This window comes from Dermacentor variabilis, chromosome 5 (assembly GCF_050947875.1).
Source record: "Dermacentor variabilis isolate Ectoservices chromosome 5, ASM5094787v1, whole genome shotgun sequence".
Taxonomy (NCBI): domain Eukaryota; kingdom Metazoa; phylum Arthropoda; class Arachnida; order Ixodida; family Ixodidae; genus Dermacentor; species Dermacentor variabilis.
The window spans coordinates 23107432-23128524 of record NC_134572.1 but is presented as its reverse complement, the minus strand read 5'-3'; the positions used below and the strand labels follow the sequence as shown (position 1 = coordinate 23128524).

General features: G+C 44.2%; 1 protein-coding gene across 1 annotated transcript; it reads left to right on the top strand.

Annotated features, from left to right (window-relative positions):
- Window positions 1-7747: 7747 nt before the first annotated feature.
- On the top strand, window positions 7748-14338 carry LOC142582349 (8.6 kDa transglutaminase substrate-like). The gene is made up of 4 exons (XM_075691960.1): window positions 7748-7826; window positions 11196-11253; window positions 12998-13124; window positions 14031-14338. Exons 2-4 carry the CDS (start codon window positions 11204-11206, stop codon window positions 14184-14186), a joined length of 333 nt encoding a protein of 110 aa, XP_075548075.1. The 5' UTR covers window positions 7748-7826; window positions 11196-11203; the 3' UTR covers window positions 14187-14338.
- The last annotated feature ends 6755 nt before the right edge of the window (window positions 14339-21093 follow it).

The following is a 21093-nucleotide window of genomic DNA, read 5'->3' as shown; positions in this document are numbered from 1 at the left end:
CACTGTGGAATTTCAGGAAATGACAGTGCGGATGACGCTGCCCGGTCGGCTCATGATGGTGCCCAGATTATACCCATACCGCTGTCAAGAACAGACGCAGCCACAAGTCTTCGCTCCCTCGCCCGCGAGCTTACGCAGAATCTGTGGAACACCAGTGATTTCACGAACGCACGTCTCCACAAATTGGATCCACGTCTGCAACTCCGCCTACCACCAGGGTTGCCACGAGCGGAAGCAACACTTCTGTGCCGCCTGTGGCTCGGCGTGGCATTCACGAACTCATATTCATTCCGCATTGGCATGGCCGACAGCCCTACTTGTGACACCTGCGGCTGCGAGGAGACGATTCAACACCTCCTATGTGACTGTCCCCGTTACGCAGTGCGAAGAAAAGTGCTCGTGACCGCTCTCGCAAAACTGGACAATCGCCCCTTTACAGAGGAAAAAGCTCTAGGACATTGGTCCAGACGGGCTTCGGCACTCAAGGCCTTAAGGGCTTTGTTGAAGTTTTTAAGGAACTGCGAATTGTGCGACCGCCTTTGAACGTTGTAGCGCGTAGTTTCGCGTTACTGTGTGAATTTTCTCTTTTTTTTCCATTTTTTTCCCTCTTCTTCTTTCTCCTTTTATTCCCTTTACCCCTTTCCCCAGCACAGGGTAGCCAGCCGGTACTTACACTGGCTAACCTCCCTGTCTTTCCTCTCCTTTGTCTCCTCCTCCTCCTCCTGTAAGCATTCCATACAACGCCTCTAAACTGGCAAGAAATAAGGGTTTCGCAATTAACATGTTGTTGCTAATTCTCCGGCATTTCATAAATGGCGTGAACGTCACCTGATGTTCAGGCAAGTAGATACATTCTACACAGAACTAAACAGAGGAAAAAATAAAAATAAGAAATCTACCTGCCCTTTCTATACTTTATATAGAATCAGCAAAATTATCTGCATAAGTAAGTGAAGAAACTTTGCTCTTTAGGTGAGCGCAAGAAAGCATTCATAGCCCTGTCACTTTATTAAAATTGCGCTAAATTGAGCTTCAATTACAACCCAAATATGGAGCTAGAGCCACGCAAAAGTAGGTCATTTGCTTTAAAAAATAATAACAGTGACGCTAATTACCTTTCTACAGAGGCTTCGTCCTGCTGCTGCAAGAAGAAGGAAACACGAATGTTTGCTACGAAGCAAGGTCAGGGTGTTGCGATCGCTATCTGCTTAGCCAAACGTACAAGTCAGCCAGTGGAAGACAAGGTAGCCTTTTGGCAATGCAGCGGGAACGGTATGCCACTGTCGCCGGTGCCAATGCACATGCTAATGTGGCAGTACCGGTGGCTGCGAAAGCGACCAAGAAAGTGCGGCGTCTTGCGGTAGAGAAAGCTATGAAAGTCGCTGAGCTAAACGTTCATGAGACAGGAGGATGATCGAAGGAGGAGTGTGCTGTGACAAAATTTAGGAGGGGTGTCGCGTTGTTTGTTTGTTCTTTGTCGTGTGTGTTTAGGAGGAGAATCGAATAGTGTACTATTCGAGTCGGTCTTCGAATCGAATAGTCACTATTCATAAAGCGGAATACTTTTTGAATAGTTTTCACACATTTGAACACGTCAACTGCGACCAAGTAAACACAGAATTGGAGAAAAAGTACAGTAAAGATTTAAGCCCGCGGGCATAGTATAGATATAAATCATCAGAATGTAGTGGAGCAGGCTGCGTCATTTAGGTTGCCATACTTTAAAGGCAGTACGGACATAATTCGCACTCTTTGGAGAGCCCTGTGCATGCGCCGACACTACTTGTTTGCTCACAATGTTGATTTGTGCTTTTATTAAACAACGCTTCATAACTTACTATCTATTGACAGAGACTTACTAACTTTAAGACTACTGGGATGTGAACATCGTTTTGTATTAATTGTGATAACGGCAATTTATTATTCGAAAACTAGTCGAAAAACATTCGATATTCGATTCGATTCGCTTCTGGCACTATTAGATTCGTGATCGCTTTGGTCTCAAAAATCGCTATTTGCACAACACTAAAACTTAGTGTACGTGAATGCGAGAGTGATACGAACGTAAGAGAACACCAGAAATAGTGATCCTAGATAGTTATCCAGCTCCACATGCGACATTTCCTGCTCACATTTGATGCCATGCATGGAACAGCTGGCAGATTTAGTTTTTCTGGAGTTCAGCAGTGCAAATTCTTAGCTATTTCAAATTGCAGAGCAGCTGGGTTTTACAAATTCAGTGAGCATGAATAAAGATTTGTTCACATATAATGTAGCAGCGAACAGTCAGCTTGGCTTCGTTTCTCGCTGGCTGTGCAGGAGTGGCAACGTGGCGATAAGGCTCAGTTGCGTGGAGTGCACGCAACTGAATCACGCACTATGCATGCAAATGGACATGCAAATAAAGAAAGTTCTTCATGGTCCCGGACTTATCGCGATCGAGAAACAAAAGAGCAACGCCTTTGAAAAGGCTACCGGGATACCACAGAAGTGTTGTAGAGAACTTGTTTTTGATAAAAGGAATGTACGAATCGAGGAGGCCTTACAGAAGGAAGGGAGGGTATGGTAGCTTTGGCTTCTATATTGACTAGCCCCAGTAGCATTGAAGTGTTTTTATAAGCAGCCAGTTCTTCCATATTTGAATAAAAAAAAGGCATAGAATGAAGAGCTGAAATACGAATAAGAAGCTACCATGCATCATCTAGTAGCATTACCTTACACGAAGTAAAGCAAATTGCACTTGTTTATAGGTCACAGTATGGCACCCTGGTAAGCAGTGGTGTGAAGACTGCTCTAAAATTGATTTGTTAAGTATTTCTGCGGCCAAGTAGATTTAATAGCCCAGCATGACGTCCGAAGTAAACAATTTCATGAATCACTGCAAAACATATAAAGAGAAAGGGTTAATGAGCCTATAATCGGTGCATGTTAAAACAACAGGTTAAAATTGACACTAACTTGTTGCGTTTAGCTGTCCTAACTTTTTTTTACGGGATATACTTCTTCTGGGTTGGTTCTCATATTTCCTGATTTATTTGTATTGAATTAGAAGTGTTAGCGGTTACTGCATTACTGGCTTCTCTGCAAACTATAAAATAATCCATGATCAAAAGAGGAAATATGAGGTGATATAAAAAAACGTTCTAGCAATAAAGCACTTCTTACACACCTGCTGAAATATCAATAAGAAAAGAACTGCAACAAGACAGGATGTTATGCAGTTTCTGCGGTTAGACGCAAGTCGATCAATCAATTCAATTCGTTAATGCAAAATAAAAAAGAACACATACAAAACATTGTAAGTGTTGACGCAGAGATACAATGTCAGTGTCAATAGGGCAGAATATCTCGGCTTTTATTGAAATAGAACACGGGTACGGCAAGCTAACACAAGACGCAAGCCATAATCACCTATCAAAATGACATCTAAATAAATGCGCTCGCTAAGTTAGCAGATTTAGAAATCTGTGTAAGACCCAACGCCGTAATAAATATGGTAAGAAACGAGTTTGAAATATGGGCGGATGCTACTGACTGATATTTCTGGCCAGGCTGGCTAAGGCACTTACAAAAAAATAAATAAAGAACGAAAGATAGTTACGCTATGAAGAGGTTCGACAGATGAAGTGCAAGGCAGGGAAATCAAAGCAATAGCGACCAAGAACACGCCCGCAGGGACAGCATACGTGACATGACTTCCTATATTATAAAGCGCATGGCCTAACTGTAGAAAAGGTTCATTTATTTGGCTTGCAAATGGTGCAAGTTCTGGCGATGTCGTGGCCAGCGGCATGCATAAACCGACGGCAAAAAAAAAAAAAAATGCAAGGAGAGCACTTGCGCTGTCGTACTAAATAAGCGGAAATAAAACTGACCGAGTCGCATATAATTGCAGCTGGCAAAGCGATGTAGGTGCGGCCTAACGCCACAGCTGTAACGGCAGGGGATACCATTGACTTGTGTTGTATAAAGCGCACATTACAGCGCAGTAATCAGTGACGTCACTTGTTTTGTGCTGCAGTCGTTAAATGAAGATATTCGTCGCATGCTTGAGGCATACGCAGTTTTCCGGTTGTTTATCGCATGAATCTTTCTGTATGCGCTCTTTCCTCTAGTAGCATTACCTCACACGAAGTAAAGCAAATTGTACTTGATTATAGGTCACAGTATGACATCCTGTTACGTAGTGTTACGTAGCACCCTGTTACGTCGTGTGTATATATATATATATATATATATATATATATATATATATATATATATATATATATATATATATGTATATGTATATGTATATGTATGTATATAAAGGTGCGGAGAAATGAAGTAGTTATCTCAAACTTGTTAGCTATAGTATTTCGATATCTGTGTAAAGCTTGTGGCCTCTTCTGACTGCTCGCTTGGACCACTAAGACGATATGTTGATATCAGTACGCTCAGTACTGAGTGGAAACGGGGTTGAATCAACCTGCAGTCTTCCACATATGCTGACGCTAGAAATGTTGCGATCGTAATGACCATGTCATGTCCTCACATGAGCGCGCCAACAATTAGCTTTGGCACTCCAAGGGTCAGTGTCCCGACAAATATGCACTCACGTTTTCAAATGCCGGCTTGAGGACAGATATAATTGAAGCTCGTTTCCAGAGTTTAGACTTTTTTTCACAGTTTCTTTTATCATAATTTTAGATCTAACATTTCGACGTACTTTTGATTCTACTTTAACATGTACTACACACTGCTGCACCACTCACTTCGCTCTGCGTTGTAAGCCGAGTCATGTGCTGAACTATACTTGTGAGCTGCACGCATATAGTCCGTTGTTGTGAGCGAATGTCCCTTCGAGCCAGGAATTACTTTCAGAAGTACGCCTTTGTGCTGTGTTAGTCTTATTCTAGCTCAATAAAAAGACGCGATGTTTCAGGCGAGTTTAAGTATAATGAACGGATGCTAAAATGTTCGCCGCTTGGGATTGAGATCAGCCAGACTACAAAGCACACTATGAAAAGGTTGCTCAACACAGGAGGTTCCGGCTTCTGTCTGGCACGCTACATCAGTCTTAATTCTTTTCGCATGCTAAATGCTACAATACTTCGTTATTCTACATGCGTACCACCTGTATGCGAGCCAACTCTGGCCTTTAGACTTGACTTGTTTCTTGGAAGAGAGAGAGATACGCAGCAAGGACCGTAGCGGGTTGAGGTTTAAAACGATGACTTATGGGCAAGTGACTTTTTATAAACGGGCTCACAAGCTCTGCTCGACTCGATAGCCAGCACCGGTCATCGGGCTGGGTCTGGGTAGCTCGACTTTGTCTAGACTGGGGTTCGGTACACTGTATTATCTTGTTGGGTGGGTCCAGTCGCACACAGAGCGCGACTCTGGCCAGATGCATGAATACTGTGGCATAATTATCAGCATCAAGAGCGTAAACATTCGTACCAGTAGAACCATTAGCTTGATACACTTCCACTTCATTGCAGTTTTTGATGAAAAAAAGTCCGACGACAGAAAACTTGCTCTACTTGCCAAGAGAATGTTCGTAGTTCCGGCTACGTGCGAAAGCAGCGAACGAAACAGCGATCTCTATACGGAAGGAGCGTCGTGTTTGTCTGAAGCTACAATGAGTAGACGGCTTGTTGTTTTTCTGTAGAATAGTCTTCGTCCAAACAAAAACACAGATGTTTCGGCGCGAAGTACACTTGAAGTCATCAACCGTTGGCGTGAGAAAGGAAGCGCCCTTCTGGAGCGAACGTTTCGAAAAAAGGCGCTAGCCTTCGTCAAGGGTCCTGATGAAGAGAAGTCACCTTCCTGAAGCGTTGGCTCCAGGATGAAACCATTATATCGCGCACATAGCAGGTCTAACACTGTTATTTCACGTGCAATGGATCACGTTAAATAAAGTGTTGCTTTGTCCAAAGAGATACCCCTTTTCGTCGTTACAACAGCAACACCTTGACAGTGCCAGGCTGGGCCAGGTTTGCTTTTCTTAAGCTCCGGGCTTGGCCATGCTTTCAGTTGTAAGCAGAGGGCCAAACCTAAACAGAGGCTTGGATGGTGGCTGTGAACAGATGTAGGCGGCTTTCCACATGTGCGCATTCGGTATCGAATCAGCGTGGACAAGATGTATAATCTGTGAAAAGTAACAGCATGCTTTAAACACTGCAAAACCGACTTGAGCAGCGTGTAGCGGGGATTTTTCTATATGGCGTTCATAATTGTGTGAAATGGCACATCAATATTAAAATCGAATAGAAATTCAGCTAAATGTACGTTTGGAAAACACGTATCATGCAGTTTGAATTAAGAAGAAGAAATCTTTTGCAAAGGGCTACCGCGCAATAAAGAACAAACAAACTTAATTACCAGCAAACAGCACGAAGATATATTTGACACGACACCACGAGCACAAAGGAACTAGCGCCACCAGAACACAGTGACCAGTATTCTACGAAACGAAGGTTCAAGATTGAAGAATTAGATGAGAAAGTGGCATACATTTCGAAATGTCTTTTTTTTAGCGTGTCCCTATATGCAGTCTTTGTCGATAGCGTGCAAATCAAGGCGCGTTATACGGTGGGCGTCTGTGCCTCTGTAGTAGAATAACTAGAGAACCACCGGGGGACAGAAGCTGACTTATGTATTCACAGCGGAACACTAGAGACTGACTCTTTCTAGCCCAGCGGTGCCAGCGCAACTTCGATAATACTGTGTGATACCAGAAGAGCGTATATAAAACATATACCAGGAAAGAGCACGCCAAATACTTAGAAACTACCAGATAAAACAAAAGTTTGAATTGAGCACTCATCGTGTCAGTAGTGGCATTACAGAGGAGTAAGCCGTAAAGCTTAGGCGCTTTATTATTGAGCGCGCATTGTCGTGGTAGCCTTGTTTACTGTATGCCGAGGAACGGGAATCGAAGACATCACGCACAGAGGGATGAATAGTTGAAACTTACTTTGCACCCAGAAGACTAAACAATTTGCAAAAAACAATTTTTGTTTAACCTCTTGTTTCTTTAAACTACGTTACACTGAAGGTTGCAAATTTTGTTACGGCTGTTTGGGCGAATGTGAAGCGCGAACCGAAACCTGAATGTAAGAAAGAACATCGCTGACTCACCAAAGAATAAATGCATGCGAGGCGTTTGGTACGCATATGGATTCGAGTGCGAGAAATTGGGAGGAACGTTTTAATGCTTACCGGTTCATTTTGTCTATCGGACGATGCTCGAAACAGCGATTCTGCGAATAACCTTCAGACAGATAGGTCAGTTTCCATAAGCTAACATAACGCGCAATCGTAACATCCTGAGTCCGATCACGGGCTCTTCGGCCACCGCGATTAACAAGCGCGCATATCCACGATTCCTTCCACGTAACACTGCGCTCGCTCAATTTATTACACGCGTGAAGCCCCTGCGTTGATCCCGCGGTTTTCTCTTTTTAACTTAGCGAAAGCAAGAAAGTGCATCCGTGCGCGCGACGCGAGAACATGCTGGATTTCGAAGCGGACTGCGACGATCATTTGAGATAGGGGCCACGCTGGGAGGGCGGGTTGAGCTCTTTCTTTAGTTAACATTGGCGCGTTCGAAACCAGTTCTCACCCATCGCATTAATGAGGCGGCAGTGCTTCCAGTGAATGGTGCCACCTCGAGAGAACGTTCAAGGTTTTGTGAAGAGGAGGACGCTTGAAGCTGGACTTTGTTGCTGATTCAGGCGAAGGAGAGGGCGACAGGATCAGCCGCGTATATAACCCACCCACTTTTTCTGTAGATACGTCTTCGTTTCAACCAACTCTGCACTTGTGCCGCGACTGCGAAGGTGAGCCCTTGAGCACCGGGATGACCGCTTTGCTTCGCGAAGATTGCGGATACCGAATCGCCGAGTTTTCGGAAGAGACCCGTTGTCGCGACGTCATGCCGTGAATCTTTGTGCCAGTAGCATTGCCTTGTTGTCCTCGTTCAAGGCAGCCTGCAGGTTTTAATGGCGTGGCTCACGGATTTGTGAGATTTAGCACCTTGATTTTCATACTACGGCGCACGGTTTTAGTCGGAGTGTCGGCTGCATACATTGGTGGACACTTACGTCTGGCTAAACCATTCAGAGTATCTGTAACGACAGGAAAACAAAGCATAGTTTCCGACGAAGTGAGTTAACACTACGAAAATACTGGACACTGTTTGGCTGATTAGGTTACAGAAGTAAGAATAAATTCAACTGGCTAAACCAAAGTAGCGCACTCATCAAGTGGGTCTAATACTCTGCCATGTAGGCATCGTTAACGTCTCATGGGTAGCCACGGAGATGAGGTGGCACCTACCTGATGCGATATCATTAATGAATGACCATGAAGTGAATGCTTTAGAAGATGGTGATGCCCTCGAACGTTTTTGTTGAAGCTGCCCTTAACTTGAACATAATCATCAGCCCCAACCTTTCAAGTGGCTGAGTTATACATGAAAAGGCATTTTTAGTATTCTTTCTTGGAGGGCTTTCAGTATTCATTATTTGTCATGGCCTTCTTTCGTCATTTCTGACCCTTGCGCCATTGAACAACACACATCCCCATCAGCATTCATCATTAATTGCTAACTCAGCATGACTCAGAGTTCTACTAATGGCAATAAGCAATTTCATTTAAAATTGTGCCTTTTCAGTGCACGCCATATCCTACACTGTCTCCCGTCGCAGTTTGTTCGAACAGCCAGAACTCCCTTCGTTTAAGGAAAGCGGAAGCATGACATTTTTGGTTGTCTGGTTTTTTAGCGAGATAAATGAGTAAGCTTAATGAAAGCAACTAAATGAGAGCAACTATAGTAATAAATGAGAGCGATAAGTGAGAGCAACCAAGAAGCGGCATAGCCGCCAGACACTCACGTTTTTTTTTTTCATTTCAGGTAGAGTAAGAAAAATGAAAGTAAGATGTGCTTAGCCATGCGTGCAGCAGGGTTTACTCTTAAAATGCAAGTGTGAAGCGTGTGCTGAAGTTACACATTGAAATATTGTCGAGGCTATAAAAATATTAATACCTTGAGATGGAAGTTGTGCTTGCGTGACAGGTGGAAAATTAATATTTCGAGTAAGTTCGCCAGAAGAATCTACTTGTGTGGCTCCAGGATTTTTCATTTCTCTGTTACTGTTCTTTTTATTTGGTGAACTTTGATGCTTCTAATAAGCGAGGGTTTGGAAAATGACAAATCTTTATATTATTAGATGGAGATGTCGTTCGTAGAGGAAACGAAATTTTATTGTTTTACATGGTTAGCTCTCTTCGTGCGGCGCTTCTGGGGCCGGTGCTCCTAATTTCGTTGTCCTTGTATGCAAGCGAGAAAATTGCCATTTCTGCTCTTCTCCATTCATTGTGCCTTGTATGCACCCATTGTTTGACGGTCCGTTCAACTTGTCATAAAGCCTTTAAATTATTAGGCAAAATGGGGTAACAGAAACGGCAAGGACAAGAAGCAAAACCGTGGCTGCAAGACCGATTCTGTAGCACATGAAATCCAAGTATAACGTTCTTTCTAGCTTTATACGTGCCAAATATGCTTTATGTCTGTGCTCTAATAGCTCTGTTTATGTTCGCTAGAAGAATTGGCACTCAGCGTGAGCAAGAGAGAGCTAAAGAAAGAAAGAGGAAGAGGAGAGGGGGTAAAAAGGGAGAAAGATAGGGAGATTCCTAAGAAAAAGAAGGACGTATAGAAAGGCGTGAAGGTTAAGGAGAAGTAGTTGTGGTTGGCTACTTTGCACAGTGAGGGGGAGGATGGGATAGTAAGGTAAGGGAAGAGAAAGAGAGAAGGGGAGCATAAAAGACGACGTAAAATACGTGCATAATCCAGCAGTAGCAGGCGGTGTTTTCAAAACTTATTATGCGGTCCAGTAGAACTCAGGAACTTGAGCAGCGCAGACATAGCCGTCCATGCGGAATTGGTTTGGAAGCACTGGCCTAGTACTTCCTGTTTTCATAAAACAGCCTGCTGTAATAGTCATAAGCACTTCTCTCATGACTCTCTCCTCGGCACGATAGCGTGGGCTGACACCAAATGTGTGCGAAGGTCTCGTCACAGCTTCCTGCTCGAGAAACACCATGGGCAAAGTATGTGATAGTTAAGACATTGCAATAACTTAGTGCAAAAACATGGTGGCTGCACGTACCTGCTCGTGCCGAGGAGACGCGAGTACTCGCGAGCATTTACTGTCTTAGATGCCACTGCAAGTAGTAAGAGTAGCGTTAGAAAAAGTTGCTAGGCTCGAAAAGGTTGTAACTGCTGATGTTCTACGTTGGCTGAGCAGAAGCTATAAATAGCTGAGCTAGAAACTGCTGCCCACTTTGCTACAGCGAAGTCGGCATGGTGGAGAGCAGGTTAATTGGGTCTTGGCCGGCCGCACTCTTTTTTGAGCTTTTCTCATAATGCTGTAGCTCAGCACCCAAGCTATGCAAAGTTACTCGAACTCAGCGTGTATTGTACTGTGAGACGCCGATGATGGTTATGGTGTAAATGCGAATTTAGTAGCCACAAATAATAACGCCTATTTTTTTATAGCTGACTCAGGAAAATGAAACACAAGGATACAAAAGAATCGACAATGATGTCTTTGGGGTTACACTGCGTAATCACTAGGTTAAGTTCAATGCAGCGTTAGGCTGTGGCCAGTAAGCTGCGCAGGACACAAGGCATTAGAGATCAATGAAAAGAAGAGCGCTTCAAAGTACCTACTTCGTGACACAAAATATTTGATGAAGTAAGGCCCCGATGCTCTCATTGCGACAAATTAGGAAGCATGGGTGTGACCGTTTGAGATGTTTCAATAAAATAGGTACGCGTATTTAGTAAATTATCGCATTTACCATTTGCGAAGCCCTTGCAGCTCAAACAGAAATGATAGCCTAATAATAGAAGAGTTACAACATGGAAGTAGAGACTAAATATTAACTAACTTGAGCAATGAAGATCGGGTGTGCGCGCTAAGAAAGCCTATCGTAGCTGACAGCAAACATTTATTGTATTTGTACCGGCAAACATCTGATTGCGCGTTACGAAAAAAAAAGAAACCGCCAGTTTAATGCCCCTTTTGGAAATTTTTAATATAGAAATACCCCACACACCTTGCAGTAGATATAACTGCAAGCCAATGAAGTGGCGGCATTGTATAACTTGTTCTCACGTTCTCAACCTCTGTGCTTTGTTCTAGAAACGAAGATGAAGGCTACTCTGCTGCTTCTGGTGGTCCTCACCGTCGCCGTCATTGGGTATGTTTCATCTCTAAGAAAAGAAAACATGTCAGCGAACAAAAGTTTACCACATGACTTCCTAATTCAAAATGAAACCCACTTAGGACTTTATGAGGGAAAATAAATTCCATCGCGTATGCTTGACTATGTTCTTACGTGTTATAAATGTTATCAACGCACTAACTATTATGGTGCATTACGACACTAGTTGGACGGAGTTCAGATGATTCCTTGTGATTTATTTCAGTTTAATTGTTTTCATCGCCTTTCTCTCCTCTGCAACCTTGCAGAAACACCACCACGTTCAATAGCCGTTTCGTGCACGAAGGGATGCGCTTTTTTTCTTCTTAAGCCTGCTGATATTTGTAGCAAAGGCAAAAACCAAGGGCGATTTCAAGGAAGAAGATACGAACCAGGGTAATTCTGATCAACATTAAACCGAACACGGTCTTTGCGGAAAATACCCACGTATTCCGGACTGCTTATATATCTGCAAACTAATGCTCAACACTGGCGTCTGAGCTCGTTGCATTGTTTGACGGCTGTTACGCTTGCCTAAAAGAGCAAGCACCAACGCAAGGTATTTCTTGCGTATTCTCATCGTGGCTTCATCGCATTTATTTCGAGTCGCACAGCTCACTTCGTATTCAAAGCTGAATTGTTATCTTTGCTGTTATGACAACCACATGGAAAGCTTTTAGGCTGTGATTATACCTGGAGTACTCAGTGGCTTGAAATAGACATGAGGCACGACGCTCAAAATGTGCCGAATATGAGCTACAAGTGTGTCGCTTTAGGTGAAGGCGGACTTCAGCCCATTTTAGCTTTTCAGTGTCATGTGCCATTGAGATAGGGCGGAGTCATTGAGACTCTGGAGCAGCTCCAGAGGGCATGGCTCGCTTAATGAACTTTGTTTATAAGGAAACAGTATACGAGTATATTGTGCAATACTAAAAGAAATCGCTAATGCAACCTTGGTCAGTACACAACATACTGATGGAAGTTTTAGTCCTTGTACAAATCTAAGGTTTATTTGCTTCAGCGCTGTGATGTAACGTCCAGTGAATGTTCGCCGGGAAAGACGACCAAGCAACCAGTCGGGACGAGCGCTGTGCCTCCACGCATTCGCAGACAAAGTACAGGAGACCCTCGTAGTGGACGACTTCGAAAGTTATATCGGTAGATGAACCAGTGCGAAAAAGCAGTCATGAATTTGTCACAGATGGAGCATGTAGAAGGCACGGAAGAAAAATGAGCCCTGCAAAGATCTTTTCTTTTCACTTTATATTTCACCTACACGCTTGGCGGATTTCAGCATGTTTTTGGTCGCTGGTTCTTAGCCGAGCTAGTTGGCTCGTACTTTTCGAAAATCAGCAGACACGTGTTTTGACAACATGGAAGGAAAACAACACCGAATGTAGATACAGGTATTGCCATCTTTTTCGGTTTGTGGTTAATATGCTCATATGCGCAATGCGAACGTCATTAAAGGTTCTGTTGGTAGCTCAATAATGCGTCATCTTCCTTCCGCGTTGTCAACGCAAGCTTATGCAGTTTCCCGATAAGAGAAATGTTTTTAGTAATTTATCAACAGCGGAATGAACAAGGTGTCTTTTTAAAGGGCGGACGCTCTATTAGTGCACTGTATTCTAGCGTCATGAATTAATCTATTCATGCAACCTCTGTATTTTCGTGTATGTGCGCGTTTGTGCGCGTCGTGGAAGGAGTGACACTTGGCATATTTTGTTAACGCTACAAGCAGCTCCCTGGCGACCTCTGTTCCGAACTGTGACGCTAGCGCCTGCGACCCCAGCAAGTGCCCAAACCCTGCCAGCTGCAAGTGCGGTACATACAAGGACGCTTGCAACTGCTGCGATGTCTGTTACAAGGTACGCATGTCGGCAGCCGAACATCTCAGTTTCATCAGTTTCCTGCAGCAATGATTAGAACGTACAAAGAGGAAGTCAGGGCTGCCGGTCATATTTATTATGCACTGGTAATTACCGGCAGATATCTGATGTGATTGATGACTAATAAAATTGTGTTTCTCATTGGGCACGTGCACTAAACAGACAAGAAAACAGAAAAAGTTGTGCGCTCTAATGCCCACACAAACAAAAACAGCGAAGGAAATATGATCCTTATGTACCCTTAGGAGCCAAAATCTGAGCCGCAGCACAAAACTACAGCAAAAAAACCAAAGCCTTTGCGATAGTAAAAAAAACAAAACAAAAAAGAACAAAGAATTGCCATCCGTTAGAAGTAATAACGCTAGCGCAAATAAAATAAAATAAAACAAAATAGAGGGAGCACTGGAATCTGCAGGCAGCTTTGGCACGCACTTCATATCGACCACGTCTATTTAGCTGTTCTTATTTGTTTTTCACTTCTCAAGATACTTGACGCAGTGTTGACTGAAATTATACAAAGTTGCGTTTAATATCAGATACGGTGTATAACATAATGTACGGAAGACGGAAATAATAGGAGTCGTAATTAAAACTAGTACCGAAAGGAAAAGTAGACTGCTGCTCTTCCGGCCCACCTGTTTATTTTACCCCTTGGCAAGCACTTACGATCTAGTCAACGTTCTGCTGCACCCTTAAGCCTTTGCAGATTGAGAAACCCCCTCGTCCTTTTCTTTTGGAGCTTACAAGCATGACAAGTATCATAGGCGTGACATAATACAGCCAGGAATAGGTGGAACCATGCTTTGATATTTTGGCTAAGGGGTAGCGCTCCTCTAACCGAGTCCTTAATTCCTGCCTTTTGCTTTCCGCCATACTGTGGTGCAGTGCCCCGGAGAGTCTTGCGTGCCAGTCTTCCAGGACAAGTGCTCCGGCAAGAACACCTGCCAGCTGGAGCCTGGCGCAGCCATCCTGACCGGCGCCACCGGTATCTGCGCCGAGAAGGGATACGTCTTCAACAGCGAGAAGGGCCACCATGGTTGAACGAGACAGCGCCTGCCTGCAGTTGTGATTGGGGTTGGCATGTGAGCCCCGGCCAAGTGTGATATATAACTTTCGTTTACTCTTTATCTATTGAGTTACAAAGTACGTTACAGGTATTCGCAATGTAAAATAAAATACCTTACGTCTTTCAACTTCTGCTTTCCTCTTGAATTCATTCGAAAAGGCCTTGGTGTCTTAAAGAAAGTGACTGGCTTTGTTTCTCCTCCATAAACCAGAAAACGAACCAGAAAATGTCCATGTCATTCAGAAAAACATTGTTTCATGCGCACCACGTGCGCAGTCTCAGGTAGGTCCTGACGGCACCTCAAGCGGGATGGGCTGTGAGGAACGACTTCATAGTTGACGTCACTAAGGCATCGTAGAACTTTGTACTGTCCGAAGTATCGGCGTAGAAGTTTCTCTGAGAGGCCTCGGCGGCGAACTGGAGTCCAAATCCAGAATCTTTGGCTGGGCTGCCAGGCAGTGCATCGATGGTGTTGATTGTAACGTCGAGCATCATGGTGTTTCTGGCTAGTTATTCGAACATTCGCGAGCTGTCTTGCTTATTCGCCGCGTTCTGTAAAATCTGCGGCGTCAGTCTCGGAATCGCAGGAATCATGAGGCAGCTTAGCATCCAGCATTGCATAGTCGCCTCTCGACCGTGGAGGAGACTGAATGGCATCATTCTCATTGTTTCTTGCCGGCCTCTATTATAAGCAAACGCTGCATAGGGCAATATTTTGTCCCAGTTGATGTGACCCACATCGACATACATGCACAGCATGTTTGCCAAAGTCTTGTTGAGGCCCTATCACCCGCAAAGCAATGGGCTTACGGAACGTAAGCCCATTGTTTTGCGGGTGATAGGTTGTCGTCACTCTGTGTGCCGTGCCCCTGAGCGTGAGTACAGTTCGCAGAATCACAGCCGTGAACACGGATCCCCTGTCGGTTACGATGACCACTCGAGCACTGTGCCTCAGGAAGACGTTTTCCATGAAGAGTTGTGCGGCCTCAGTTGCTATGCTGCTCTGAAATGCCTTGGTTTCCGCATACGGCGTGAGGTAATCTGTCGCAACTATGATCCCCTTATTTCCGGTAGCAGATACTGGGAATGGGTCCGAAAGGTCTATCTCAATTTGTGCGAACTGTGTTTCCGGCACTGCAGTGGGATGTAATAGTCCGGCAGGTTTCTCAAGTGGCACGTTACGTCACTGGCCGTCAAGGCAAGTTCGAACGTAGTGATTCACCTGTGCTGCGAGCCATGGCCAATATCACTTCTCTTTGATCTGTGCTAATATTCCTGCGTAGTCTAGGAGGCCTGAGGCGGCCTGAGATAACAAATGTAAACCATTTTTTGTCGCCATATGTATGTAAGCATGAGCGGACATGAGCATGACTTTCAGTGAATATGACTGAGGGAAAGTGGACATTAGTGGATGCCTGAAAAACAAAATAAAATTATGAACGTGAGCAAGTGCTCCCTAATGTTAATGTATATGCCCACCATGTGTTTCCTAAAAAATCCCTTTGATCAAAGCTAAATGTAAAAATGTTCCGTTAAAGCAACACCTTTGTTTGTCGTAGGTGCTATAATTCCACATTTTATTTTAAGTTGGCAGGGTAAAGAAACAACAAAGAATAGCACATGGAAGCACGGAATCTACAGCTAAGCAAAGAAAATGTTATTCAGGTGGTTCAGAGTAGTACGTCTTTCTACAGTGCTTCGCTGTGCTCAGAAAACACAGAGCCGATGAGCTTTTAATACAAAGGTTCAAGAGAGAACGACATAGCTGTCGGTTTACAATAGCGGAGTAGCCTCACTCAACGATGTACGTATACAGCAAATTTAGCGTAATCAGCTTCGCACCTTTATCTACGCTTACCCCATTTATGTTTGCACTAAGGATCAAAAGAAATAATGCTGCCACCTAGAAGCATTCTCCACGCTGTTAACTAACTTCAGTATTCTACATGTGTGTTTTAGTTGTGTTTGTTTTGGCATCCTGCTTTCAATTACACAGGATTCGCCGAAAAGACAAATCTTACGAACAGCGACCAACCGCAAGTGGCATCGAGTCAGTTCACGAATGAATGCACAGCGCACATTGATTGGAGTGAGGAAATCACATCAATCAAATTATGACATTTAATGTCTCAAAGCAACGCACGGGCTGCGAGAAAGGACGCGTTTTCGCGATACTGATTTTACACACTTTGACAGTGAGATTTTCAAGTGCATATTCTGCAAGACGTGTCGCATAAATACATACAAAAATCTAACATGTATTTTGCTTATGCCGCCACTGTACTGTCGGCCTGGCAAGGCATATTATATTCCCCCTGGCGCGTAATATATATGCCCCCGTTTTCACGTGAAGAAATATTTTTTTTTTAAAATTACATACACACTGACAGTAATAAATTTGCCCCATTCAACAAACAATTTTCTGTATTTAAGTGCTGACGGCGCGACGTGGGTGCGACTAATGAACATTATTTTGTAAGCTGCACAGATGTAATCTTATTTTGCGATGTAGTTCAACGAGCACCAAAGGAAGACTGACATTTGCCTGAAGAGTCTGTACTCTGCTTGAGCAGTACATTTGTATGTTCTAAAGATGAACAATGACCTTTGTGGTTGTCTCTGTTTAAATATTTTGACCATTGTACAGGTGCACAAGGCTGTCACTTGCTCACTTGGCTGTTTATGCTTCCCGTAAGTGTCATTTCTTCAATGCGATAAATACCGCCAGAGAAGAAGAACAAGACGCGGTGATCAGAACGCTCTGCTCGAAAACGGAAGGTCTCCTTTTAAACAACACATCGGATGGTCTTTCCTAGAGGCATTTTTTTTTCAAGTGAACTTTCAGCCTGAAACGACACTCTCAGCTGAGCTCCACTGAATGGTCAGCAGAATGGTTTTCATCGTTAAAAACAAACAGGCTAACACATCTAATTTGCATATTTCACGGAAATATGCTTGTGCAAATCTCGTCCTGCATACGAAAAAGCAAATGAATACAAAGGACACATTCAGCTATTTTGTGTTTTCCTTCGTTTATCTCTGTGCTTAGTACATGCATACGCGGTATCCCACATGATGTGGGCCAAGGAATAAGTATGACGGTAAGGTATAGAAAACTGGTAGAACAAAGAAGTATTTAAAGCATTGTAGAAAAGTGTACTTTACGCTTCTAAAGATTGGGTGAGGGAACAAACGCGAGTTAATGGCCACTTAGTTGAAATCAAGAAAAATAAATGGGCATGGGCAGGACATGTAATGAGGAGGGAAGATAATCGATGGTCATTATGCGTTACGGACTGGATTCCAAGGGAAGGGAAGCGTAGCAGGGGGCGTTAGAAAGTTAGGTGGGCGGATGAGATTAAAAAGTTTGCAGGGACAACATGGCCACACTTAGTACATGACCAGGGTAGTTGGAGAAGTATGGGAGAGGCCTTTGCCCTGCAGTGGGTGTAACCAGGCTGATGACGGTAATGACTTTACTGGACCTCTTGGAGTTAAACTCTTTCGTATTGCTTTCTTGGCAAGTATTCTTAGGCGGATGTCTATCGCTCTTCCCAGAACAACGAAGCGCTCACGTGCAAGTGTTGATATATAAAAAAAATATCTCTTGATTGTCACATTCTGTGTGGTTGAGCTTGCGAATATCCAAAGTCTAATACGCAACATATAGAGCTGATCATAATTGCAAGGGAATAGCATTCTAATTAAAGTGTCTGACGATCAGGATACTCCCTAATGCGAAATTTGAGCGCAGCTGTTTGGGATTTTTCATTTCGCGATATATTGGGGCAAGGAATTTGAGTATGAAATCACCGCATCGACTGACAGTGAGCCGGTGTCGTCAGCGCCTTCGCAGAGGGAGAGGCAGTATGGGAACGCTGGCGCGATGAACGGAATCGGACCCACCTGTGAAAGAAGGCGGCGACGACGAACGCGCGAGCAGCGGCATGAACACATTCGCTCGGTTACGCCGAGGGACGGTGGCGCGCAACCCAGGAACGGGCGCCTAAGAGCTACGCTGTAAAATGTTTGAGCGATATCCTGAAAATAACCCCTATAGTATACCAGAACACTTGAGCACTTTGTTTCAAAGCCATCTACAAGTGTACACAGACGGTTCGGTGTGTGCACAAACAGATAGCTGTGCAGCGGCATTCTGTATACCATCCCTTGATGTGTCATGGTCTGGCCGACTGGATCGCGTAGTTTCCTCTACAACAGTAGAAAGCGCCGCAATCACCGCGGCTTTGCGGAAACTACGTGCCTTTTCTGCACGAGATGTCGTGGTGCTGACGGATTCCAAGTCAGCATTACAAAGATTACATCGGGGCCTACCTCTAGAGAAATTTACAAGGCAGTCTCTGGCACTGATTGACGACCTCACGAGCAAAGGATTTAACATAAGGTTTCAGTGGATTCCATCACACGTAGGAATTGATGGAAACGAGGAAGCTGACGCCCTTGCACGCCTAGCGCTGACATGTGTCCCAAAAGTGAAAGCTCCAAAAGCTTTTCAAAACCCTAAGGATGCAATCCGCCTTCACTTTAGACAGATGCACAAGAACCACACGAATCCTGTGTGACTCATGGATTTACACGCGAACAAGCGACGCTTTTATACCGCATCAGGACCGACTCCGCATACACCCCAGCTTGGTTATTCAAGACTGGGCTTCGCGCTTCCCCACTCTGTGTTTTCTGTGGTGACATTGGTGACATCGAACATTTCATTTGGCTATGCCCACAGTTTGACACAGAAAGAACAGCGTTGGTCGAAAACCTGCAAAAAAGCGGTCTCACGCACAGGACCTTTGAAGACGTTGTTTTCCCCGGAGGGCCCACGGCATTCAGGAAGAGAGCGCAACGCCTGCTGATAGCCTTCCTGCGAGACACGGGGCTCATCGACACCTGGTGACACATCCCTGATCTCAACTTGAAGGAGGATCAGGCGGAACAATTGCCGGCTATGTATGCCAGGCTAACCCCGCCTGCTTCAACATCACCACCACCACCACCACCACCTACGCTAGACGGCATGTTTCTGTCTCCGTTACTATGCTGTAGCATCCACAATCAGAACGCCATTATTCCTAAACCTTCTTGGTAATACAGAGGGACGACGGGACATACGCAGTAACCCGTACATTTCATTGGCATTACGAGCTTGCATATTATTACCAAGCAAGTAAGAAGCTTTAATTCGCATTATGCATAAGTTTACACACTGGTAGCTATCTACTCGACAGGTAGATAGACGGCCTGACAGTATGGCGCAATATTGATGGTAAACAAAGAAAATGACTCCCTAACCGATCGTCCTTTGTCATAGGCTTGTTGTACATACTATTTGAGTAAATAAATAGGAACCATAACTGGCAAGCATAAGAAGGCACATTGGCATCATATGACGGCTACTTCGATGAAATAAGTAAGTCTACGTAGAGAGTGAAATTATAAGTATATGAGGCGAAACCGAACGTCGGCTTTTAGAACGCATACAAGATAGCGGCCCTGCGTGACAGAATGGGACACAAGGTAAGAAGGGGACGGACGAGGTCAGACTTACAAATGGGTTTATTGAAAAATAATATAAAGATCTCATATATGTCTGCTGCCAGAGTGTCTTCTCATCATGATGGTTTACTAAGATGAAAACATATGAAGCAAACATAAGTATACACAGCGTGATTCGATCAAGGGTATGGCGTGGAGCGTGAATAAGCATACTCCTTGTCTGACAGAGTAATTGAAAGGTGGCCAATGTAGCCCTCTTCTCTCCTTATGGCATGGAATGCCTTAATGATTCCACATCCCATGAATGTACCCTCTTTTGAAGGAACCGCTGCTTTCTGGAGATCTGACAGTATATGAGGCGTCCGCCGTCTCGGCAATGCGCTGGCAAATTTAATCTTGACGTCCCGGAAAAAGATTGCTCGTGCTTCCTTTATCGCTGGTTAATGTATCGGTACGAACTCGCCCAGCTATCAACTATCTTTTACCACCGTTTCACAAGACTGTTTGATTAAACCTATTTAAGCCTCCATGACTGACTGAATTGTGCATTGATAACAGCTGTATGTAATAACAGGCGTACATTGTTTATCACTGTATATATCATGATCATCACCCAGAACCTCGAGTAGCATGTCAGGCGAACAGCCAGGCCAGCATATGCAGCATATCATTAAAGCTTGTTTCTTTTTGTCTGTATTTTTTACCGGTGACCATTTTCACCGGCTAACCGTTACTGCTACGAAGTTACCGCTGGACGCAAGAAGCGTGTATACGTATTGGAATTTTCTCGAAATGTGTCGCCGATTCTACAGAAAAAGTACTTTTTCTTGCCAGATTGCATGTACGACGTGAATAAAGGTGTACATTTTAGAAAATTCTCATTGCTAAAGTTGGTTTTAAATTTTACTCGTTTTCTTTTGGCACAAGTTCACCCGAAAACCTTTGATCACGCCTTTGACAGGTTTTTATTCCCCTCCGACCCGACAAGGCGACAGTATGCTCGGATCAGATGCTGCGTGTTGATATTGACCAGTGCTACCACAATAGAGGCCTTTAGGGAGTCTTTAGCTTTGGGTGGCTGTTTGACAGTATCCGTTACATTTACGCCTCCATGCACAACCGGGCAGCAGACTAAAGTATTGCGAACTGAGATGCCACATTGAGGGCGACGTGGGCGCAGAAAGTCGGTTAGCCACTTCTTGGTCATGCAAGCCCCGTGAATGGAAGAGACTCCATTAGTTAGGAGTGCAACTTGACAAATTCTTGCTCAGAAAGCCTGAATGTTGATTCTTCCGCCTGAAACTGCACGCTCCACAATGACTATCATTGGCTTTTCACGCCTTCTCCTTTACGACAGCCTCCTCCTGG

Excerpts from the sequence above, each read along its gene's own strand:
- LOC142582349 (XM_075691960.1), top strand. The coding sequence starts at position 11,204 with ATGAAGGCTACTCTGCTGCTTCTGGTGGTCCTCACCGTCGCCGTCATT. Across the intron at positions 11,254-12,997 it reads CTCACCGTCGCCGTCATTGG|CTCCCTGGCGACCTCTGTTC; the intron begins GTATGTTTCATC and ends CGCTACAAGCAG. Across the intron at positions 13,125-14,030 it reads GCTGCGATGTCTGTTACAAG|TGCCCCGGAGAGTCTTGCGT; the intron begins GTACGCATGTCG and ends ACTGTGGTGCAG.